Below are 21,552 nucleotides of genomic sequence, written 5' to 3'. Positions count from 1 at the left end.
AGTCAGAATTTTTTTTATTCTGAGCCTTATGGACTAAAGGTATTTGAAAATAGATCTGTAGATTAGTGCTCATGGCTGGTTATCAAAATAAAACCTTCTAAAAGGGGTCTTTTGACCTGAATATTAAAGTAAGGAGTATGTCTCTTATTCTGTATCCCTTTGCTTGAAATTTACACTTAGAAGTAAAACCAAGATTTAAATACCTACCAGGTTAATATACAACATTTTAGTTTTTTATAGAAAGAAACCTCTGACAGCCTTTATACAGTTAAAATCTGATTTCCAAAACTGAGATTGTCTGTAAAAAGTGGCCTGACTCAGAAATGACCCAGTTAAAACTCAGGAACTTGAGACCACAGTCCTGATTCGTGGTACTTGCCTCTATTTTGCCAAGTACTCTCCTTTCTTTCTGACTCCAGGAATAGCAAACAGGTTGCAAGGAACTTGGCTGAAGAGAGGGAACATGAAGTCCCTCTGCTCCTGATTATTGTGCATTTGGCTGAGGGCAAGAATCTCTTTCCAAAGCAAAGACGACCTTTCCTTCCAACCTATCTGTGCGGGTGGTTTTGGAAAAATGAAATACATCCACTAGTTCCTACCAGGGCTGAAGGGGTTGGAGAAGGTACAAATCCTTTTATAGGGACATTTAGGGCTCAGAATAAAATACATAAAAATGTGTACTAGAGGTAAAACACAGTAGCAGTGGAGGAGAGAAATTGAAAAGGATCAACTCAGAGTTAAAGAGGGTGGGAGAGAGCTTAAGAGGATGGACACGAGGTCTACCCTCTGCTTTAGACGAGCAGGATGATTTACGAGCTAAATATATGCATAAGAGCCATAGAGCATGGATATTTTGTGGTGGGACAAGGTAACAGAGTGCCCTCTTTTCTTCTACCAGTTGCCTGCCTGATTCAGGGTTGAAGGAGACAATAAAGTTATACACACGGTTGTGCTTCTTGCATTAAGACATTGTCTACTCTAAATAAGCACAACTTTTGTATTTGTAGTTTATTTTTAAATTTTACAAACATTTATTAAGTGCTTCTACTTACAAAACATCATTCTAGGTGTACCAGGCACTGAGTGGTTCCTAAACATGAATAAGAAGTAAAAGAAACATATGTATGTCCATAAATAATAACCAGGAACAAACAAGGGGGTACATAGAGACATATTATAGGTGTGGCCTGGTATGGACATAGCCGGTCTTGAAGTTCAAGTTGTAAAGTGGTGATATGGGCTACCAAGCTCAAGATTGGACTGGAAAAAAGTTAGAAAGCAAACTTTTAAACCCTGTTCTTATGATGTGGTATGCATCCAAAGTCCTGTCCCCCTCTGGGGAAGGAAAGCGGGCCAGATACAGAGCCATCTTTAATTCTATATACATTTTTCTAAAATGATTGGCACTAGTCATTTTTTGCTAAGTTAGCCCTACTACTTATATAAATGGTTTTATAGAGGAGGTATTATAAAGATATGCCAAAAACTTATTTCTTTTAGATACTTATCTTCTCATAAGTACTGATGTTAATGTGTATTAACAAGAATGATCATAATTGGTTTTGTTCTAAAAAGAGAAGTGTTCACAACTGTTAGCTATCCTTGTAGAATATATTATTAACTTATAGATATCAAATTCCTTCCTTAATCATTCAGAAGATACATTCTGGAAGTCCATCTTCCTAACACCCACTTCCAGCTTCCCCTTTTGAAAGTTGTTTGCATCACTGGGTCAAGGGTTTCCCAATGAGGTCTGTCTTCTCATGGTTGTAACTCCAAGGCTTTCTGCTTATTCTTCTTCCTTTCTTCATCTCAGACTTCATTTAGTCACAGGCCTTACTCCTCATCTGGAATCTAAAACCTACCCTAAAATGACTCCAGTTGACTTTTCTTTCTTTATCTCTCACCATTCTTCCAAATGTTTTCTGTAGTAAAGTATGAATTTCTACTCTTTGAACATATTCCTGATCTTCCATTTGTTTGGAGATATTTTCATACTGGATCCTCATACATGCTCAGAATCAGTCTATCATCAGCTGCAGTTTTCACTGCACATCCATCTGGCTCTTCCTGTTCTGACCCAGCCTTCACCTGCCCCTACCTGTTGACTGCCCAGCTGCTTGGAAAAGCCCCAGGGTAGCCTTTACCATCATGAGAACACCATGCCCTTGCCAAGAGGGACCCTTTAGAATGGTTCCCTCATTTCCATTCTTCAAGCATTTAAATGGTGCTAGGGTTTTGCAGCATAAGAAGCAGGAGTGAGGACCAGACTGCCTCCTTGACCCTTCTATTATACTTTTTTACTTGGACTCCCCAGACTCACAAACTCACAAACATTTCCATCAGCTTCAGCCTCTAAACCTGTGTATTAATTCCCTATGTCTGTCATAACACATTACCACAGATCTGATGATTTGAAACAACAGAAGTACAAAACTAAGGTGTTGACAGGGCTGCAACCTTCTCCAAGGATCCCAGGGAACAACCCATTCCTCGCCTCTTCTAGCTTCCAGAGGCTCCAAATACTCCTTGGCTTGTGGCTGCATCACTTCAATTTCTGCCTTTGTGGTCACATTTCACTCTCCTATATGTCTCTTTGCTGTGTTTCTTTTATAAGGACACTTGTCATTGGATTTAGGGCCCATCTAGATAATCCAGGATATCTTATCCAAAGATTCTTAACTTAATTTGTCTTAAAATTAAAATGGTCTACAAGACCCTTTTTCCAAATAAGGTCACATTCATAGGTTCTGGCGATTTGGACATAGACATATCTTTTGTGGGGGGAGGGGTCACCATTCAACCCACTACAATGGCTCCTTCTATAGGAGGCTCAAAATCATAAAAATGTATCTAGTGAAGAAGGGGGCCACTCTACCCAGTGTCATAACAACCAGCTCTGTGTTTTCCTTTTCTCCATGAAGAGTCCTTCGCAAATCGAAACTTCATCTTCTCTCTTCCAATTACCTAAAATAACTTCCTATGTATATGAAGTAAGACAAACAAATCCCAATTTGGTGTGAGGAAGGGGTAGAGAAAACAGGAGATAAAGAGGCAGAATTAAAACAGCGGAGAAAGAAAGCCAAACTTTTAATCAGAAAGTCAAAAATATATGTCAAATGTATAAAACAAATTCTTAACAAAATAAGAGACTGGATGGCAAAATTAGTGTCTAGGAGAGTTATGCCACACGTGCCACGCATGACAGTGTGAGGTATGGGATAGTCTGAGCCATTAGGAATTTGTCTAAAAGTAGAAACTGGACACTGGGATGCTTAACATTTATTGTGACAATGGGTACAACATCTTAAAAAGCTATTTATTCATGGTCTGTAGTGCCAGATAAAAATTCCTTAAGTAATAAGATAATGAGTCATATATAAGCCTAAGGGAACACATTTTCCAATAAGTGATGTACAGGTATTTACATGCATATGTATGTGTAGGTATGTGTAGATATGTGAGAATATTTTATGAGAGCTTAAAATAATGTATAGTCCTGCCTTGGTTGTATGTTTTATCATACCTCAATTAAATAAGCAATCTTGAACGTATCTTACCCCTAAGTTATAATTTTCCTGTTAGTATCTAGTAGCATAAATTCTGAGAAATACTTAATAAATCTGAATGAATTATTATAACCTTTATTATCAGTGCCCCAAATGATTTGGGTATAAATCTAAAAAGCTAACTACAAAAGAGTATAAACATATAGGTACCCTAGTAATAAACCATTCACTACCCATACACTACATCAGTGGCTGTCCATAAAAATTTTAACTGCACAAGTTGTACCTTTGCCTCAAGAAATCTTTCTGGATTCTGTCTTCAGAATACAACCCCTCGCTGTTCAGGTTGTAGCCAGTGTACTAGCAGCAGAAGCAAGAGCTGGGAGCCGGTTAGAAATGCAGAATCTCAGTGTTCCCACCCTATACTTAATAAATAAATGATACATGTGCATATCTCTCTTTCTAACGTGTTAACTATTAAAGACCTCTCCTCTTACTCCCTTGAACTTAACATTTTGTCATTCCTACTTTTTATTTTTATTTCAACTCAGTGGAACATGTGCTATTTTCTCAAAACAGTAAAATAAAAATAGAGAATTATAAGAATGATGTTACTCAACTAATATTCTCTATTTAATACTTATTTTATTTAGATCCCCCGATTATTGAAGGAAATATGGAGGCAGCAAGAGCAGTGGACTTAATCCCGTGGATGGAATATGAATTTCGTGTGCTAGCAACCAATACATTGGGTATAGGAGAGCCCAGTATACCATCAAGCAAAATTAAAACAGATGGTGCTGGTATGTAGAAGAAACTTCTTAAAATTTAAAAGGTTTATAAATTCGGTGACACTTTAGCATATAATTGAATGTATTTGGAAATAATGCTCTGAGGTAAGTAATTTACCTAAAAATGTGTGTATATGTATCTCACACAGGTGTGTGCATTCTGTGTCAAGACAGTCAAAAACCAAAAGAGAAAATATAAAGCTTTAGAATATTCTTACATAATTAATGGAAAAGAGGTAAATAGAGGCAACTATATGATCCACTGAACACCACTTAAATGAAGTTGGTGTTTAGAATATAAACTTTAATGTAAATTGTGAATCTTAACCGGGCAGAGTCATGGTTAAGCAGATTGCATGATTTAGAAGGCTCACAGTTTGTTGTATCTCTCAAAGACATGGATAACCGAACAGCCACGTGGATGGAGGGTATGGGCAGGAGAGTAGGGTGAGCCTGGCAAGGAGGGAATGTGATGGGGTCTCTTGGATCTATACCACCTGGGGAGTCAGAGCATCTCAGAAATAGCTATAATGTGTTCTTTTAATATTAGATGTCACTCTAAGTGTGCTCTTTTATCACAGCTCAACCATGGCTATTCTTCCAATTTAGGTTCACATTTTTATGCTGAATACCAACTCCATTTTAATAGCCTTTTATACAAGAAATACCCCACTCTGTTTTCCTTCTCCCTTGAATTTCTAGGCAAAAATATTGTTCTGATTCTAATAATAACTCTTCTTTATTATTCCCTGTCTATGAAAAAGAAAATATTTTGTATACTCTCTGAGTTTATTTTTACTGTGCCTTGCCAAACTTCAGTGCTTTATTTGGGGGAAAATATTTTAAATGGATGACAGAATGCCATTAAAATACTGCTGTGATATCTTAATATCACTTATCCACATTTCTGGCTACGTCAATTCCTTGGCCTAACTTCTAAATAGAATTATGAATTGTACTGTCTTTAGTTTTTAAAGCCAAGTTATTCACAGAGACTGCCATCAATAAATGATCTCTTAAAGTTTCATGTAATTTATCAGATAAAACTGATGATTCTGTAATAAAGGAAGAACAGAAACACTAAAATACTGATCTGTGCTGAGCATTTTCAGATACATTTCAGTTAATCCTCACAATAATATTTTGAGGTAGGTATTACAATCTAATGCTCATTAATAGGCAGTAGACTCAGAAACACTAAACAGTTTACCTAGGTTAATATAACTACTTGCAAGATTCAGAATTCAAACACAGACCTGATACATTCAACTTTCTCTCTTAAAGGTGTTTTCTCAAGCAAGACTCCTAAACACACAGCCATTTATATGAACCTTTATTTATGTTCTAGTAGAAGCTCATATTTCATTCTCAGTTACAGAGCTAGATATGACTTAAACACCATTTTTTGTTTTAGTATATCCACCTGTGAAATGAAAACAATTGTTCCTTTTTCTCTGCCTCATAGAAATCTCATTAGGATATGGAGGTAATATATGTTGCAGCTTTAGAGAACACAGATACCACATAGCCAGGATCCTTGTGTTTGTTTGGTTTTGATTATTCCCTAGAGCCTCCTATGTTTGTAACAGAAGTTTCTGTGTGATGGACTGAACACAGTTGCCCTTTCTTGAAAAACAAAAATACAAAGGAACTGGCACATTATCTGACTGGTGGTTTCAACCACATAATTCATGCTGAGAGATCATGCACTTGCTTTGATATAACAAGTATTCATTTGCAAAATAAAATTGCAAAAATATCAAATGATTAAGTTGGTCTAAGCAAACTTATTTCAGTTAAAAATTATAACATGCTTATGTCAGATATAGGCCTTTTTTATCTCATTGAGCTTGATTAATTTTCTGTGATCTGTTGACTAGTACAATATGAATTAATTCTGATCCAAAAACAACATTGTTCATGGTGAGGGAAGATACTTTCTCTGGCATTGATGATAGGAGTAGACTCTCCCCTCTGTTACCAAAAAATTGTAGGAACTCTGTTACCAAAAAATTATGTATTATTTATTTCAAAAATGATTGCTTTAGTATACTTTGGTTGATCATCTGGACAGAATTATAATAACTTGGGTTTTTTTTTTTAATCTCAGTGTATATTTGATTAAATTAAATATGTTATTAAGAACAACAGCAAAACATGTTTCAGAAAGAAAGATTCAATCTGATTCTTTCATCTGTGAATCTATAAATATAATTTATATTTAGTATCATATTTAGAAGATAAGAATACTTTTTGATGTGCTTGCTACCTGTAGTTTGTATGTAACTCTGAAGACTTTCCAACCTTAATGTCTTCTTATCTTTAGAAATGCTGGGAAAAATTTGTTTTAGTGATATCAAACCTAAAATTTTGGTAAGGCTGTTACTTTCAACTAACAACTTTTGGCATCACCTTCATTAAGCATGACCTCTAACATGTTTGCTCAAATGGTATTTTGTTAAGGGATTAATTCTCTCTCTAGTGTACTTGGAAAATAACTTCTCTTAAAAGCCTTCAGACACAAAACAAACATATGAAGTGATAACGGTCTTATTCACAATGCAAGATTTGGCCCAATCGTGGTATAATAAGATGATGCCTTCCTTTCAATTGTGAAAAAATAAATCCTATAACCTCTAATACATTTGTTAATCTTTCATAAGAAAATATTTTTGGATCCTTTATTAATCAAGTTTTATGGCTACTATCATTTATGCACTTGCTGTATGTTATCACAGAGTGCTAAACTCTCTACTTGCTCCACTTAATTCCCACAATAACTTTATGCAACTGGTATTATTGTTCCTAATTTTACAGACAAAGAAGTCAAGATTACACTTGGTTAATGTGAAGCAGAGCTAGGATTCAAATTCAGGGCTTTGCTATTCTAAAAGCTTCATTCCTAAATAATTTTCTAGGAGGGCAATATGCAGTATTAAAGCTCTGGGACATTGATCCTTTAGTAGAATACTGGTTCCATCATTTAAAACTCTGTGATTAGAGGCATGTTACTTAACCTCTCTGAGCCTCAGGTTTCTCACCTCTAAGTGGAAATTATTTATCTTATGAATTTTTTTTATGATTAAAAACATGTAAGGAAAGCAAAGTTAGTGCTGTCTAGTGCATAATATTTGCTGAATAAAATTTTTATTATGCCATTAATGCTCATTTTAAGCTTTAATATGCTTATAAGAAAATATTGTCTAGTCTAATAGATCACCTCTTTTGGCAATATATTTGCATTTTTATTAACATAAAAGAGGATCATATAATTTCATGTAATTTTAATCATCTTAAAGGAATAATTTATATATTTAATACAATACAATCCAACAGACTTTCTCTTTAATTTCTGTTTTTCATTTCATCCTGTTTTTGAAAAATTGAATATTCATAAAATTGGACATTTACATTTTTTATCCTTACAAAAAAATAAAAATACTTTCTGAAACAGGGGGATGTTTGTCTCATCATGTACCATTATAACAACTCTCTAAGAGATGCCAGCATATGTTATGTGGGATAAAGGCTGGTTCCCATTTGATGGAAAGGTTGCTCCTGTGCCTCATTATACTGATTGAAAGACAGGACATTATCTAGTGAAGCATATGCCCTTAATTGTCCAATTACTTAATTTTAAGATTGCCAGGCACAGTTGGGTATACTCTTTGGTTTCAGACAAGTGCATTATAAAATGGATGGCCCTAAATGAAGAATTAGAAGATGTGTTTGTAATCATTGTAACCCATTTAATTTTGACTGTAAATAAGAGATAACAGAAGCATCCTTCAAAGTGATGTGTCATTGTAAGATATACCCCCATAGCTAATAGCTCTGCACGTGCAGTTGGTAAGTCGATACCCTAAAATGGTACATTCACGTTTGTTTTGACAACTTTGCCATTTATTTGCCAGATCAAACTAAGAAGGAAAAGAGAAAAAATAACATAACACTGTAATCAGCACTTTCATACTATGTAGAGAGCTTTAATTTCATGTCTAATGAAGCTATTCGGCTCTGTCATTTATTTTTATTTTTTATTTTTTAGATATGTTTGATAAAGGAGGCGGATGGTGCTAAGAATATGTTTTATAGCTAGTAAGGTGCTATGTTAAAGTTAGTAGCTGTCACTAGTTATGTAATAGAAAAATCTTTTTTTTTTTAAAGAAGCAAAGAGTGTAGATTTTTAAGCCATCAGGAGGCCTGAGTTAAAGTTGCAGCTTCTCTACATGTGAGTAGTGTGACCTGGGCTAGTTAACTAACTACTTTTGGGACTCATTCGCCTTTTTTGTAAAAAGAGAATAATGCTACTTTTCTGTATATTTATTTTAAAGTGCTGACCTGAGTATCCAATTAGGTACAATATGTAAAAATCATTTCTAAGTTCTAGATAAGTCTTTTAATAAGCTGAGCTTTTTTATTCATTCATTCATTCATCCATTCATCCAGCAAACTTTTACTAGGGATTTTTAACACATTGGGGATATTTAACACATTGAATTAAAACCAGTTGTACATATTTAATTTTACTACATTAGCATCTTCAGGACCGGAATCAGATTTTATTCATATTGTTAACTTTAGTGCTTAACACAACACAGTGTCTATAATTGGTGCTTAAAATTATTTATAGAAGGAAAAGAGAGGAACAAGAAGGGAAAGAGGATGGTTCTTGCAACTGTAAGTTAATAGAGGATAATGAAAAGTAGTGATCAAAGCTACTGTGATATTTGCATATTAAAATTTAGAAAAATACATTACCAAATATAATTTGTTTTGTTTGAAACAAGGTTAACATATGCATTAGATGCTTTTGTTTTTAATACACTGAGATAAACTAGGAAGTGTTCATTCTTTCACTTAAGTGAAAAATCCATAATCGGTTTGGGTTCTTTATAATAAATTTACTATGCATTATGCTTATTTCAGTTTGTAGCATTCTTTTCTGCCCATCTAAACATTCCCCCAGATGACTTGTCTTTAGACTATCATTCTATTGAGCAGTTAACGGATTTACTCTGCTACACCCATTTAACTTTCCTGTTTGAGAACAAAGTCTAGATTAATAAGCAAACTACAATTTTGGCCTGATAAGATCTAAAGACATTAATGTTTTTGTGAACTATTTCAGACCCTATATAATTTTTACCTGGGAAGAGCATCAATTTAACATGGTAGATGCATAAAGAATGTTAGCAATCTGGTCCACCATCAGAGCAGGAGATCATAAGAATTATGAAGAACTCATTTGAATATCCAAATATTATACAGTTCATTTGATTTTATTAATGACTCTTCAGAAAGAAAATATATTTATAGATAGAATAAAAGCAGATGTAAGGCTTTAATCCCTTTGTTTATCTAGACCCTAGAGCATTACTTACATACCATTTTGAATCTCTTACTAAAAAATTTGTTTTAAATCACAGTGAAATTCTGATGCAAATTGAAATGAGAAGCTACATTCATGGTAACTTTATTTCTGTAAAAATGGAAAGCAATAACTAACAAAAACTGAGTAGTCCATATATTTTAAATCAAGGGCTTTTCTTCCTATACTCCATGATTTTTATAATTTAGGATTTGTCACAAGGCAGTTTGTACATTGTTAAACAAAATGCCAAAGCCCCAAATGTTACTTATATGTAAATTATTTAAGCATTCAAATTTACAAGTAAAATTGGCAACAGTTTCTTTTCATAGGAAAGAATAATCATGACATTGGCTTGATTTTCTTTTTAAATATTTTTTAGATCTACAACTGAAATACGAAAGCCTTCTTATAAACATCATTAAGGAATCATTATTAGACTGAAATCATGGCAAAAAGACAAGTTTAAAAGCCTCACTATTTTTAATTGTTTATTCATTGTTAATTCAAGAATTTTGTATTTTTCCTAAATATTTGTTTAAATTCTTTTTAATAATTTATTGTTAAGAGAAAGTCTATTTTGCTCACTGTCAGATGCCCTGGAGCCTAAAGTTAAGTAAACTTCCTTGTGCTCAGGGTGATTTACTTCCCTGAAAGGAATCAGTATTTGGCCAAGTCCTCCTGTTTCTGCAGGGCTGAATACAAATACAGAGTAGTTAGGTACTCAGATTCATGTCAAATATGTAGGTTATATGCCAATTCCACTTGCGAAAAAATGTCCCTTAGCTGCTAAAGCTACAAATGAACGTTCAAAGCTTAAAGAAGGAAATTAAAATATAAAACACTCTACTATTCCAAGTAAGATATAAAACACTCTATTAAGAGAGAAATACCTTTCTTTCTGTGCTTTTATTTTGTCTTATTTTCAGCATCGTGAACTCAATGGATGATCTTTGAAGAGCAAAATAATCTTGAATTACTTATTTGAAGTGTGTTAGACCTGAAACTAAAAGTGATGAAATGGGAAAAATATTCACTCTAACATAAACATACTCTATTTTTAGCTCTGTTCTAAATAACAAAGGTTAATATTGATTATAATTAAAAGGATTATAGTGAAATGCTTTGGCAAATAATACTTGTCCTGATGAAGGCAATATTTGATTCAACAAATTGCAATATAATAAATTAAATTATTCTAGAGTTATTTTTGAAATTATTTGCCTGTGCCCACAATATTTGTACTTAAACACAAAATTTGATTTATTCATTGATTGTAAGACAACATGTTCTTTGTTTCTGTATAGCATGTAAAATTTTAACCTCAGAATATGAGTTATGGGGCTTAAAGGGTTTCCAACAGTATTTTAATGTCCCAGCCTTCAATATGTATTTCATCTAAAGTGCTACAAGTAAATTACCTTTTAACACCCCCATGCACTCAATTTAATTTCTAACACTCAAGTGGTGACAGTTAATAATAAATAATAAAATAAAATAGAATAATAAAATAAAATCTCTCAAACTTCACATTAATTTCTTAATCAGGAAAGGAAACCATATAGTTTTATAGATGTAAAGAAAAGCCTGTATTTTGTTTGTTTCTGTGCAATTAATGTACATAGTTCAGCAAAGAATTTACGTGGCTAACATAGAGGAAGTTTTGAAGTATTTATCTGTGAATCACAATTACTTGTTAGGATCTGTAATTCAGTAAATGAATACTCTGTAGAAGGTGTGACTGTTTCCTTTAGGGAAGGACTATTTGGGGAGTCATGGAAGAACTGACATTTCATCTGTTCTTTAAAATGTTAAGAGAGCCGGGAATGATATTTCAGACTGAGCCACAGCAGTTGTGTGGGAAAATGTATGTCCTCAATAAAAACACGGTCTTCATCTGCGTAGCTGGGTAGCTGGTCTCCAACTGCCTGGAGTGCAGGAACAAACTATGCTTTGGTATTATCTGTACAACTCCAATTAGATGCAAATCCAATAAGGTAAAGCCTACAATATACAAATCTAATACAATAAAATCTAATACAACAAATCTAATACTAATAAAAGTATACAAATCTAATAAGATACAGCACCCACCTTGAAGGACTTCCAAGGAGAGAGAATAACTCGGAGAAAAGCAAAGAGGCCATTGCACTTGGTAGTTGAAAGCAATTTTGTGATTTTTGAGAGAGTGATTTCAGTAATATGAAGAAGTGGAAACAGATTATGGGTTGTTAAAAAGTGATTATGGAGTGAAGTATAAAAATAGTCATATTCTTTGCAGTTCAGTGACAGGAAAGGGTGAGATTAAGAGGAAAACAGTATTACAGGATAACTTTTAAGGCTAGAGAGACTGAAAAGGATAGTCATCACAGTAGAGACTGAAAAATAGAAGGATGATATAAAAGATGGGAGTAGGGGAGAACTGGAGTCACTGATGGGACAGGGTTCCAGAAGAGATTTAGGCATTGAAAATAAGAGCATAAGAACAGCATTAGATTTCTGTTTCCAAATATCTCAGGGAAGCATAATCCTATGTTAATGCACATGCACCGTTTCTTAACAGTTATTTGTAGATTGAGGTATAAAACTAACACAACAGTGAGTTGTTAGGTCATAGAGTTCAAAACGAGCTGTGAAACATTTTCCCAATAAAATACATCTAATCTTTCAAAACCATATTAAATAAAAAGACACAGAAAAAAAAAGATGGGAAGGCAAATTTGTTTCACTACTTTATTGAAGGAAACTGGTACATTTCCTATGGCACTGAATCAATTCTTTTCTTGGCAGTAAAACATTATTACAGCAACTATGTGGCATTGTTAGTATATCTGAGTGGATCATGTGTGCAGCTTGTCTTTCCTGGTGAAAGAAAAAATGTACAGTTTCTAAGTGAATAAGAACTCTAACGTCAGAAAATAATTACAGGGCCTCTCATTTGTAGCTTTGTTTATTTGTTTATTTGTTTCAGCACCTAATGTGGCTCCTTCAGATGTAGGAGGTGGGGGTGGAAGCAACAGAGAACTGACCATAACATGGGCGGTAAGTGCTAAGAAGTTACATATGTTAATAGGCTGCTTTACCTACACTTGATCTCAAACCCATTTTGCTTCCTGAAATAAATTGAAATAAAAGACAATGCCCCAAACCCAAACAAGAATAAATTACTAAAATGATTTTTTTTTCTTAAATGCATGCCAGATTTTACCTGGCTTACTATGGCTTAGTACAGTTCTTACACCGAAACAGATTATTGATGCTAAAGTATCTGTAAGTTTAAAGATTAAACAAACATTCAACTTTCTCATTCCAGAGATATTTTGTACTCACTGTGGCCTGGTAACCCAATTGCAATTCATAACATTTGCTCTGGACTTTCAAAACTCCGAAGATTCAGTTAAAAAATCTTTTGTATCAGCATCTGTTTTTAAATTGGAGCTTGCTTTCTCACTTGAGACTTACTTTCATCACCATGTGTAATCTGTCATTAGTCAGTCTTAGAAGTCCCCCCAAATGACTTGTTATTGAGGTGTCCAAAACATTGTATTAAATTTTTATGATCCAAAGGGAGCTTTTTTTCAGAGACTATAATGTCTGGAAAACAATGCATCTTAGCTGAATTTTTGAAGTGAGAGAGATATTGTGGGTGGGGAAGGCTTTGGTAACATAGATTTGTCTGAATTAGATATCTGGCATTTATCTAGGTAACATGTTTTGTATAGCTCTATGTATCCGTTAAATATTTTTAGTATTTAATCACTGCAGAAAGTCAAAGAACACAACTAAAGCTCCAAAGGATTCAGAGAACTACAGGAAAAATGACAGGTTTTATTCTTTACATGAGTTAAATTGATTTATATAATAAATGGATATTTAGCAGAAATTGACTTCACTCTGTGCTCTGTAGTCATATTTTATACTTGGCATTTAAATCACATTTTTAAGTAAGATTTAGAAAAAAATTGTCTTTTCTTCATTCAAATCTCAAATGATTTGTCAGTTTTAGTGTCAGTGTATCACACAAAAGTGAAGATATTGGAAAAATTTTAACATCTTAATCCTTTCTTTAGGCTTGATTTTCTTAAACTCTGTAGGTATCTGCCTCACAATAAGATGAGGAGCTTGTCAAAGAATTCAGAATTGGAAATTCCTATTCCAAAAATTTGAAATCAACTCTCTGAGACTAGGGCCTGAGAATCACTAACTTTTGAAAACTCCGTAGCTAATTCTGATCTACTAAATTGCAAAAATTAAGTATAGAACTATCAATAAGAAAAAAATGTTTAAATTATGGTGGGAATGTTAGACTATTCTATTAATAATGTAAAATCATATTTTGTACATCCTTGTGATCATGCTTCAGGATTTCTATATTGTGCAACCAAGAACACTTCTTTTCCCTTTGAACTTTGTACATTTACAGGCATTCCTGTTTAACCTATGGATATTCAAGCTACTGTGTTGTATTTAGTTCAAGGTTTTTCCCCAAGACACCTTAACTTTGATATTCTGGTGAAAAAAGTCAATATACAATGGGCACATTTACTTTATTGGCTAAAAAAGACTAAATGATGGATACTCAGTAGAACTTGCTTTGAGTCGGTATTTATAAATAATGGATTGTTAGGGCTGACACAGACTTCTTTATTGAGCAATTGTTATGTAATAATAACTCTGAGAAAATAATGCAAAACAGAGCTCTTACTTTAGCACTGGAGTCACACGGGGCCCATAGCCAGCCTCCTACAGATGAGTGCGATGTTATCCCTTCCTCCTTTTGCATTCTTTTTCCTCTGACCAGTTTCTATTGCTTGGTTACAATACAGATATTCCAGAACATTGTTAACTGTCTTACCATAGCCTTTCAACTCTAAAGAAATTCATTTACTTATCCACTGAATAAATACTACTTGAGGCTTTGTTCTAGAGTCTAGGTAAATGAAACTGACAATAACCCTGCCCTCATGAAACTTATGTTATACTAGTGGAGAGAGACAGTAAAGTAGACAATAAGTAAAATATGTAGTGTAGATCATTATTATTGTATTAAAGAGAAAAAAATAAAGTGGGGGGATTCTATATGGATTATTGCAGAAAGAGTCTTGAAATGGCAGATCCTGTGGCCAGGGAAAGCATCAAGTGGCTTTTTAACCTCAAGAAAGTGAGAGAGGGACCTTCTGACAAATGGGAAACATCCTAGAAGGAAGGAACTGAAAGTAAAAAAGCCCAGAGTACTGGCCGCTATCTGTCCATGGAATATTCATTTCATGAGGGCAGGATTTTGTCTGTTTTGCTCTCAGTGCCAAGAAGAGTGGTCACTAAGGAAATATTCACCGAGTGCTGATAGAAATAATGAAGTATGCTCAAATAAAGTGCTGCAACCTGGCTTTCTCAAGACCATGTTTCTGAGATAGAACCACAAAAGCAGACCAAGGTTTTAGCCCCCGTGGGGTGTTCCAGAAATAACGAATTTGGTAAATGAAGTCACCACATGTTGGAGCACATTTGTGCCCTGGCCTTTTCAGGCAGCTCTCACTTATGAACTAAGAATGTTTTTACAGAAAGCATGCTTCCATGTGTAGCATATTTATTGTTTGCATAGGATTTTCCCCGTGTTAACCGTATTGCTTAAACCTATTAAATATTTCAATTTCTATTCAGCCTTTGTCAAGAGAATACCACTACGGCAACAATTTTGGTTACATAGTGGCATTTAAGCCATTTGATGGGGAAGAATGGAAAAAAGTGACAGTTACTAACCCAGATACTGGCCGCTACGTTCATAAAGATGAGACCATGCGTCCTTCCACTGCATTTCAAGTCAAAGTCAAAGCTTTCAACAACAAAGGAGATGGACCATACAGCCTCACAGCCGTCATCCACTCCGCGCAAGACGGTAGGTGAAAGAAAGTCCCCACTGTCCTGATGAGGGATTCTGTTTCTCCAGTAGGCATTTTGTTTGCTGTCTTTCGGGCCTACTTATTAAGATCTTTTTAAGATACGCATTTAGTAAATGAGTTAGTAAATTTTGAGCCAAATTAAAGTGTCAATCTCTTTATTTAAATGACAGGAACGTTGCCAAAATCTCTTTCATCCTTTAGATCATGTTTATGGTAGTTAGGAAATCTCCACTAAAATCCTTGGCTTAGACCCCTGTTCCTGGACTCTTGATTATAATTTTGCAGTCAGAAATTCTCCAGACTTGATGGGAATCTCAGTATGTCTGTGCATTCATAAAATTCACTACTTTACAAAAGCCTTAACATACACTTTTTTTTGATAAAATTTCTCCTTTTAACTCAAAATTGTGTATTGTATCATTTATGTAACTTCTTTGGTCATTACAGTAACATGCTAGAATTTCATTAAAGGGAATTTAGGCATAATTCTATGAAAAAGGAGTCAGAAAGCCAGTTGAAATTTTTTTCTTGGAAAGAAAAAAAGATATCTGAAAGGCTATTCAGGGGAAAAAAATACAGATACTGGCTCTTCGTTTTTCTAGAAACTTTAACTGAACTGAGCATGCTTCTTGAGGACTTTATATATCTCTGCTAAATTATACATATTTTTATATTAACCTTAATTACATTGACTTCTATGATTTCCTATTTAAGCTGCTACACTTTTTTTATTATTTATTTTCCTATTTAAAAAGGTAAGACTTCCTTATTATACCTTTGTACTCACATGCATTATGTAAATAATTAATGGCTAGAAAGGCAAGTAGAGATTTTCGTTTGCCTTCTGACCTAACACATTTGTGCTTGGACAAGTTTCCCTTTGCACATGTGTGAGAAACAAAAATGGAAGGGTTTTAAAACTTAAAACTATGTGAAATACTCTTCTGATCTCTTAGAGGAAAAACACTATCTATTAATTTACCCAATTTACACTAATTTTAGTCCACAATAAACATTTAGCTATCCCTTAGAATTTATGCTCTTCAGTCATAGAGTTATTAGCTTTCATATTTGTTAAAAATTTAATATCTATTCAAATCATCCCATGATCTTTACTTTCAATACAAACATGAAAGGCAATCATATATATGTATATATGTTTACACACACACACAAACACGTGCATACTTTTCTAAAGTTATCTCAATTAAATACATAGAAAGAATAACAAGTAGAAATTTCTAAGTTAATAATCAATTCAGGACTATTTAATCCTGAGTAATGAATCCCACATTTTCTACACTCATTCTGATTCGGCAGAAGTATGATAACTTGACTCAATAGTTTGAACAACTTAAGTACATCTCACAGAGAAAATGACAGTGCAAAGCATTTTACAAGTTACCTTCTCACCCAATATGATTTTTTTTTACTGTTTTATTCGATGCTAAAGTAATCAGGCAAAGGCCATGCTTGTCATCTCTTGGTTATGGCCATCTGTATTTAATTACATTTCTTTCCTAAATGTTTCATGAGTCTCATAAAATGTGCATGTGACAAAACTTGTTTAAGTGCTCATCTTCACTGCTACTGCTAAGAAATCAGTCACAGTGCCACACATTTACCTTGATTTGGAATGGCGACAGTGTTCATGTGCAGGACATTTTAGCATAAAAGAGGATTATGGCTTGTTAATAAAAGGCAATAAAAATTGACCACTCCTGCTTAAGATTTCCTTAGTTGCTTTGTGTAATTTTTGTAAGGGATGTAAATTACTTTTTTTTCACTGAACAGAGCTTTTTGATACATATTTGGCTAGATGCCCAGTTGGACAATTAGACTTATAAAGGCTTTCCTGAGCACAAGAAGCAGTGGATGTCACAACTTGTTTCAAAGGATCTTAAAAAAAAAAAAAAAAAATCTTAAACATAAAAGAGAAAGACGGAAGTATTGTTGTATATCTTTAGCTCATATTAAATAGGAAGTGTGAGAAAGTTGAAAATTAATTGTAATGACTAATTTTCTATAATAAATACCAAATTTCCTATCTTTGACAATATAGAGTTGATAAGCTAAACATAATAAATTTTAATTTGCATCCACAGTCTTTCATAAACAGGTTAGTTAAAAGAAATACAAAAATATTAGTATGGTTCTTGCTCAGATAACAGAGAAATCCTTATAGATTTCCATATTTTGTAAAAGTGTGTGTGTACATGTGTATGTATATGTATCTGTCTGTATTAACATTCATGTATATGAATGTGTGTGTGCATGTATTACTGATGACCACGAAATAAGCATCTTATGTAAGAATGCAATGTTCTCATCAAATTTCAGCTCCCAGTGAAGCCCCAACAGCAGTAGGCGTAAAAGTCTTATCATCTTCTGAGATATCTGTTCATTGGGAGCATGTTGTAGAAAAAATAGTGGAAAGCTATCAGGTGAGTTCAATTTTTACCAAACTAAATACACTTACTCATAATTATCAGCATACTTTTTCAAATATGTTGCATCTCTCAACGTTCTGTGTCCTTCTGATTTACGTGACAACTAACACTATATTCTCTGTGTTTAATATGTTGGACATTTATTAACTAACTTATGAGTAAAGCAGGAGTTCCCAACTGACTTATCTATAAGAGATGTAGAGTCCTGTGTGTAGGTAAACAATTGGCCAAAATAAAAACTAAGGTAATAACACTCGGGCTTAAGCACAATCTTTTGAAACAAACTTTCTCATAAAATGCTGGTGAATCTCAAGTTTTTGGGAAATCATTTTGGTAATTTGGTAATTTAATTTTTTTTTTTCCTATTTGACTCATTAGTTCCACTTCCAAAAAGCCCTCCAAAGGAAACACTTCTAAATATACTAAATATGTATCCCATTATGTTATCTATGAAGGCAGAAAATTGGCAACATTCAAAATGTCTCAAAGGAAACTTCCTTCAAAACAAGTCTTAAAAGTGTAGTAGGATTTAGCCAGAAGGATAGGGGAGGACTTGTCTTAGTCAACGGAAATAAGACCTGGGGAATTGAAGCTAGTTCTGCTGGGATCTTTAATACGAAATTTAGACTTGATTTTGTAGGAAAAGTGAAGTCATCTCATATTTTTAAGCACAAAGAGTGAAAATTAAGAGGAACTGACATCGTCCTACCTTTGCAGATGAGAAAATGGATGCCAAAGAGATTCAACAACTGGCCTTAGTTAGCACTAAGGAAAAGCGTCAGGTGTCCTGATTCAAAGTTCATTGCTTTTTGCCAGATTACAGACTCCCTTTTTTTTTATTCAGTGAATGGACGGTGAGTGGCCTTCTGGAGCCACGGCTGGTGAGCTGCCCTCTCAGTTCTTGTGCTTCATCATCTGTCCATGGAATATTCATTTCATGAGGGCAGGATTTTGTCTGTTTTGCTCTCAGTGCCAAGGAGAGTGGTCACTAAGGAAATATTCACCGAGTGCTGATAGAAATAATGAAGTATGCTCAAATAAAGTGCTGCCACCTGGCTTTCTCAAGACCATGTTTCTGAGATAGAACCACAAAAGCAGCCCAAGGTTTTATGTTTTAAACTCACAAGCTAACAGGAAGCTTTTTTTCTTGGTATCATAGGTTATGATTTGGGTAGATGTCAAAGTGTTTTCAGATCATCTTTGCAAGTGATCAGCTGAAGTTGTCACCAAGAGAGTGGCATTATAGGAGTGGACTGTGAAGTTCCAATATTCATAACTTATTAAACTTACATTTGCCTCTGGTAGAAAATAAATGGAAATGGAAAAGAGAGAGAAATTCACTAGATGTTAGAAAGCCCTGTAATAAATAAGTCTGAGGTATCTTGGGAGAACACATCAATATTTAGAGCTTGCAAGCCATATTTTGGACATAGGATTTCTTCTTTTTTAATATTATTCATTTGTAAGCAATAAAAAAGAGAAAAAATGATTATTTAATATATAACCCATGCATTAACTCAAAGTGCTAAAGATGTATTATTACTTTGCTAAAAACATGCCACAGAAATAGATATTTTCTTTGTCTGAGAATTATATGTTGACTATTTTATAACTTCTGACATGCAGAGTAAAAAGGAAATATGAGATGTGAAACAATGCACTGGCACCAGTGAATTTAGACAATAATCAGAGTATACGCTCTTGATGCGGAATAAGCTAAGTAGAGGATTCTCAATTAAATAGCAAAAAGTAATCTTAACAGCTAAGATTTTCTCAAATGATCAAAAACCGTATGCCGTGGAGAAGTTTAGTTTCACAGATTTCTGACGTTTTGCAACTCCATACTAGAAAATTATGAGCTCTGCTGCTGAACAGACACGGGTTTATCTCTCAGCTCTGTCGCTTAGAAATTTTGTGGAAAATTTATTCAAACTTTCTGGGCCCTAGTTTCCTCACTTATAAAGCTGAGAGTAATCAATGCCTCATATCCTGTTGTGTGGAATAAATGAAATAACCTGTGTTTAACGCTTTTCCCTGTTTTATATCATTGGACATTTGAAGACAATGATGACGATGATGATGATGACAATGATGATAATGTTAATAATGATAAGAATGATAGTATTTGTTGAGCCCTATGATGTTAAACATTTAATTAAGTTCATCGTATTGACTCCACACAATCCCAGGGGATAAACACTATTATTTTCTCCATTTTAAAGGTGAAGAACTTGAAGTTAAAAACATTTATCTGAGTAATAATTGGTATAAACTGACTTGAACCCAGGTCTTGCCTCTCCAGAGAATGGTTAATTAAAAATGTTGGAAATAAATCATAGAATTATTGTTTCCATTTATTCTTTCTTTAAGAAGCCTTTAAGTCTCTCACACAGAGCCTTGACTATCAAAGAGACAAGCATGAAAGCTTAAAAGAGAAAATCTGTAACATTTATTCTCCTGTAAGAAAATGCCCCTTTATGGGGGAAAAGCTTGACTCACTATAATGCGGTTATTGTTACTATTTTTAAATATGAAGGAAGAAGCCGATGGTTTAACAAGATAGACGATCAAGAAAACTAATATCCTACTGCACTTCCCATGAAAATGTACTATGGGTCTAAGTTATAAAGAAACAGAGAAAAAAAGCAGGACATTAATAAAATAAGATAAATAAAAAGTTGGAAAAGCCCGAGTCCTGTGTGATTGACCCCATCTCAAGGTTAATTTCCTGACATTTCAAGTGAGAACTGCAGGCAACTGGGTTTAAAAAAATCCCTTGTGGTTTTAAAGTGTATCTTGTAGAAAGTTTAAGTTTTATTCTTTTCCCCTCTCCCCGACCTAGTTAAAGAGCTCCCCACTTTTATTCTTAATTTCCTGCAGTGTAGGTGAACTAGAAGAATGCAAGAAGTATTTCTTATCAAAGGCTTATTAGAAATCTGGGCTCCTGCCCAGGAATCCACAAAAGACTTAGTTTACTCACCCAGCAGGTAAAGAATTCACTTAATGAAAACAAGCAAAGTATTCTATCGGGAATAATAAATACAAAACCTCTTAGCAGCTGAATTGGAGATTAATGCAGATGATTGATTTCACAATTATCTTAAAAGATTAACCATCCTGAGTACTTTACACAGATGTCTTTAAAAGTTAAATTATTATGGTGAGCATAAGCTCATATTTAGGAAGTGCTGTATTTTCTTATTTTGGAGAAGGCATCTATCTTCATCTGGATCTCCCCAAAGCAAAGTCTGACGTACAGGTATAGAAAAAGTTAGTGTTTTTGTTGTTATTGTTGTTTGTTTGTTTTAAATATGATCCCAGGAAGCAGATATGAGGAAAAAGCAGAATGAACAGGAGAGGGTTAGAAAAATGCTTTATCTTGTTGGCAACCACTGTGGGCACTGGTACTCCATCCCTTGTGATCTTTAAGGAGCTTCATAAATGTGGTTAAGAATTACCCCACATAGAATGAAAGGGGAAGCGTTCATCCACTGCTATTCCCCATTGGTTAAGAGTGGCCCCAGGGGCATC

At 34.1% G+C, this 21,552-nt stretch overlaps 1 protein-coding gene across 1 annotated transcript in view; it reads left to right on the top strand.

The window, feature by feature from the left end:
* CNTN1 (contactin 1) overlaps positions 1 to 21,552 on the top strand; it is a 372,949-nt gene that overhangs the window by 302,002 nt on the left and 49,395 nt on the right. The window contains exons 17-20 of the mRNA XM_061206213.1: positions 4,163 to 4,312; positions 12,643 to 12,713; positions 15,333 to 15,567; positions 17,912 to 18,015. Of these exons, the coding sequence (XP_061062196.1) occupies positions 4,163 to 4,312; positions 12,643 to 12,713; positions 15,333 to 15,567; positions 17,912 to 18,015 (560 nt within the window). The remainder of the gene's footprint in view (positions 1 to 4,162; positions 4,313 to 12,642; positions 12,714 to 15,332; positions 15,568 to 17,911; positions 18,016 to 21,552) is intronic.

This window comes from Eubalaena glacialis, chromosome 11 (genome assembly GCF_028564815.1).
Source record: "Eubalaena glacialis isolate mEubGla1 chromosome 11, mEubGla1.1.hap2.+ XY, whole genome shotgun sequence".
Lineage (NCBI taxonomy): Eukaryota > Metazoa > Chordata > Mammalia > Artiodactyla > Balaenidae > Eubalaena > Eubalaena glacialis.
Note: the sequence above shows the minus strand (reverse complement) of the source record. Positions and strands in the feature narration are given on the sequence as shown.